Raw genomic sequence first — 5,000 nt, 5'->3', positions numbered from 1 at the left:
GCATGCAAATCACTAGGTAGTGAAATAAAAAAAGTTCTGAAACAATATACGAAGAAAAGAATAGATTCTATATATCAAAAAGTTAATGTATTAGAATAAATGGCATTATTGTGGTGAATATACAAGCACAAAATAATTAATTTTATTATTATATTTTCTTAAATAATATATATGGATTTATAATATATATATGTATATATATATATATATATATAATATGGAAACAATTACAAAAATTGTTTTTAAGAAAAAAAATGAAACATATTTGTTATACATATAAGTTTATTTGTTTGGTATATTTAATAAAATTTTATTTTTTAATGTTTTCTTTTTATTTTTTTGCCTATCAAAAAACCTCATAATTTTTATTTTCAATAATTTACGTATTATTTTTAAAGTTAAATTTGATATATATAATATAAAAAATTTTTTTTTTCTTTTTTTTTTTCCTTATCTGTAACAAAAAATGTAAAAAGAGATGAAGGAAGGAAAATATTTCTTTTATTAAATATAAAAAAAAAAAAAAAAAAGGAAAAGAAAAGAAAAGAAAAAAAAGTATGTAGGTAATAGTAGGATGAAATAATGCAAGAGCGACAAAATAATTATTGCAATATTAAAAAAGTATTTCATTTATTTATTTATTATTTTTTTTTAAATATATTGAATAGACTTTTTTTAATTTGACATTATTATGCTTATAATAAATTTTTTTTTTTTTTTTTTTTTTTAGCAGATATACTTAAAAAAAAACGTATGAATTATTGGGTATGTAAATAAAAAAAAAATTAGAAAAAAAGAAAAATATTTATTATTATGGTATTTTTTATAATACCTGTTTTCAAACATTGTTATATATATTTATATATATTATATGCAATATATATAAATATAAAAAAAGAAAAAAAGAAAAAGAAATATATAATACTATATAAAATTGTATATATTTAAAAAAATATTATTCTTTTTTTGTTTGTAATTCAATAGATTTACATTATAATTTTAAATATATATATATATATTTATATTTAATATTTATATATTTCATTTAGAATTATAAAAAAAATATATGTATTTGATTTGGTTTATTATTAAAATATTTTTAAAGTAAATTATATATCAGACTTAAATTTTTTTGTGTTATTTTAGAGTATTTTTTTTTTTTTTTTTATGCTTAAAGATAGGGATTAAACAAGACTTTGAAGGTTTTTATATTTGTATATTTTTTGTATAATTTTTATTTTTTTTAGTAAAATAGAGGAAATATAAAAATATAATACTTATGTACGTAACATAAATTAATTTGTGGAAATATATATTAAATAATTTTTCCTTTCCTTTTATACAAAAGGAATTATTTAAATGATGTTGTATTGAGAAATAATCCGTTAAAGTATATATATATATATATATATTCATATTTATTATTCTACAAGAAAACCATTTCATTACTTAAAAAAAAAAACAATGAGTGATGACGATGATAAGATATATATATATTCTGATTTGTTCTCAAAAAATTTTAGTGATGATGAGAAAGATGATTCATATGAAAGAGAAAAACAAGTGTATAGTGGTAGTGAAACACAAAACGCGGAAAACGAATATTCTAAACTACGAGCGCAAAATTCTACTATATTAAATAATTATTTTGATAATGATAATATAAAAAATGTAGAAAATCTTAAATCTAATGATCCTGATCAAATTGATCTCATATTATTTCCTGTAAATAAAAATTATTATATGAATTTATTTGATGGACAATTAATTGAAAATATACATTCCATAAAACTAAGAAAAGCTGGATTTTATGCTATCTATGTGGAAAATAATAACAATGTAAAAATTAATATATATATATATATATATATATATATATATATTGTACCTGAACACTTCATTATTTATTATTTTTTTTATTTTTTACCTGACCAGTTCATTATTTATTTAGTATTTTATTTTATTTTATTTTTTACCTGACCAGTTCATTATTTATTTAGTATTTTATTTTTATTTATCTGTTTATGATTTTTTTTTTTTTTTTTTTGTAGAGTAAATGGGATGGTATCTACTTTGGCTTGTCCAGAATGCAGGTGGAGTTAGATTACAAGCTTATAACAAAAAAGAATAAGGATGGTGGCGAATATGAAAAGAGAAACGCTTCAAGTTATGATAATACAGAAAGTGTACAAAACACTGTAGGTAGTGAAAAAGAAGGAACTGAAAATAAGAATGAAGAAACAAGTAATTATAATTCGAATTTAAATAATGAAGTAAATAAAATATGTAAATATAATTTAGATCAAACTGATATATTACTAGATGATAGTAATTCTGAGAGAAGAAGAAATAGTAAATTTAAAATAAAAAATACTAATTATTATGATAATTTAATGTTGCAAAATAAATATACGAATTCTTTATTATATGATGATGATGATAAAAATAATACAGAAACATATACATGTACGTTCAAAACAGAAGATCAAATAAGAGTCCCATCCCAAAAAAAAAAGTACATATATTTATATAATAAATATGATAATGCAACACTAGATTTAAATGTGCATACATATATGTCTTTAGGCATGAGTATCTTATGTAAATATTCGTTGCTTTATTGTGGAAAGTATAATCATATCCCCAGGGACCCCTACACACCCTTTAAAAAACCGTAAACAAAAAAAAAAAAAAAAAAAAAAAATACACATCTATATACATATATATATATATATATATATATATATATATATTTCTCTCCTTTTGTAGAGTTTCCATTTTGTCGCTGGACGGAGGGGGAATATTGACCATATCAACATTACTTGTTTTAAACAGATTAGAAACGGAGCTACGAAAAGAAATAGGAAGTGACGACATAAAATTAATAGATTGTTTTGATATGGTATGCGGTACAAGCGCCGGTGGTTTAATAAGTCTAGCTTTATTAAGAGAGATCGATTTACAGGATGTTAGTAATATGTGGCCAAGTACTATAAAAAAGGTTTTTGAAGGAAATCGAAATATAATAAGTGGTATATTTTTTGAAGGATATGATGTAAATAATGTGAAAGATGTATTTTTGGAACGTATGGGAAATAAATTTATGTCTTCATATAAAAAATTTTATTGTTTTGTAACAGCAACTGATGTAAAACATAAGCCCTATAAATTATTTTTAATTAGAAATTATATACATAAATATAATTCAATTAATGCAGAATCATATGATGGTATTAATAAAGTTCCTTTATGGCTAGCTGCATGGGCAACTGCTTCTGCACCAACATATTTAAAAGGACCAAGTGGAGAAGATATTAAAAAGTTGGGAATTAATATAAAACCAGAAATACATTTAGTAGATGGTGCTTTAAAAGCAAGTAATCCAGCTTTGATTGCTTTAGAAGAATGTGCAAGATTAAATAATAAAAATTTATCTACATTTATTAAAGAGGATTTAGATACATTAGTATCTATAGGGACTGGTCAGGTGCCTACTAAATTAACACAATCTGGTACAAGTAGTAAATCAGCTTCAACCTTTGAAATATTAATTAATTCTACTCACTTATTAACAAGAGCAAATGATACTCATAGGGAAGTATTACAACGTTTAGCTGACCGAGAAAATACATATTTTAGATTTAATGTTCCACATATAGGTGATATAGAAATAGATAGTCAGGATGTACGTGATTTTGATTTAATATCTAAGGCAACTCAAGATTATTTATTTGATGAAAAGTTTTATGAAATTAAAAGGTTAGCTCACAAGTTAGCAAATAATTACATACGTTCAAAATATCTATAAAAAAGAAGTAGCATATAAATATATAATTATTTGTAAGCTTATTATTTAAAAAAATATATAATATGTGATGATTATTAATTCAAATTTTAACTTAGATAAAAATATATATATATATATATATATATATATATATATATGTATGTATTCATTATAAAGAGAAAAAGAGAGAACACTGTTTCTTTTTTCTTTTTTTATTATTAATGTAAATATAAATATTAATATTAATATATCTTTTGAATTTAATTTATATATATATATATATATATTTTTTTTTAATGTGTAGTTGTTTTTATAAAAACATTTTATTTTTAAATAAAATTTCTTTTATGATCCCCAAAAAAAAATAAATAAAAAAATAAGGTTAAGGTAAATACTTATACCTTTCTATTTTATATTTCCATATTAAATATATAATTGTATATTTATGTCTATGTGTTTTGTCTCTTACGTATTCTCATTCTCATTCTCATTGTGAAATTATGAACTCATAGGAGAACACATTTATGTGTAATATATTTGTGTATTCATATTAAGGATTCATGTGGGAAAAAATATAAAAAAAAAAAAAATATATATATATATATATATATATATATATATATATATATAAATATATTTATATATATATGTATACACATGTGTCTGTATTTATATATAGATATATAATGTCATACAGATTGCACATAATTATACCATTCGAATAATCATAAAAATGTTGCAAAAATGAACAAACATCACACGAAGATGTGGAAGGACTCTAAGATATTTCTTTCGCTAATCCCCCCCAAAAAAAAAAAAAAATATATATATATATATATATATATATATATATACATATAAATATATTTATATTATATATATGTAAATGCATATAATTGTATTGTAAAATGTTTTTTTTCAACACAAGAAAAAAAAAATATATATATATAAATAAATAAATCAAAATATATATATATATATATATATATATATATATATATTATTTATTAAAAAATATATATATATAAATAAATAAATCAATATATATATATATATATATATATATATATATATATTATTTATTAGACACACATTATTAATATATTTCCCATATATTTCATTAAAAAAAAAAAAAAAAAAAATGAATAAAAATTATAAGAAAACAAATAAATAAATATATATGATAAAAATGTAAAATATGTGTGCTAATTAA

General features: G+C 19.6%; 2 protein-coding genes across 2 annotated transcripts in view; both read left to right on the top strand.

Annotated features, from left to right (window-relative positions):
* The window catches only part of PRSY57_0208100 (3'exoribonuclease, putative), a gene marked incomplete at both ends in the record, with an annotated part of 1,547 nt that extends 1,448 nt beyond the window's left edge, over positions 1-99 (top strand). Inside the window, one exon of the mRNA XM_020114404.1 lies at positions 1-99. This exon is cut by the window's left edge and continues 21 nt beyond it. Within this exon, the coding sequence (XP_019970874.1) occupies positions 1-99 (99 nt within the window).
* A 1,365-nt stretch (positions 100-1,464) lies between these two features.
* Positions 1,465-3,808, top strand: PRSY57_0208000 (phospholipase A2, putative; the record flags this gene model as incomplete). The annotated part of the gene is made up of 3 exons (XM_012905516.2): positions 1,465-1,839; positions 2,052-2,674; positions 2,770-3,808. The coding sequence occupies 3 exons, from the start codon at positions 1,465-1,467 to the stop codon at positions 3,806-3,808; spliced, it is 2,037 nt and encodes a 678-aa protein (XP_012760970.2).
* Between the last annotated feature and the right edge of the window lie 1,192 nt (positions 3,809-5,000).

The sequence above is a fragment of the Plasmodium reichenowi genome, chromosome 2, assembly GCF_001601855.1.
Source record: "Plasmodium reichenowi strain SY57 chromosome 2, whole genome shotgun sequence".
NCBI lineage: Eukaryota > Apicomplexa > Aconoidasida > Haemosporida > Plasmodiidae > Plasmodium > Plasmodium reichenowi.
Note: the sequence above shows the minus strand (reverse complement) of the source record. Positions and strands in the feature narration are given on the sequence as shown.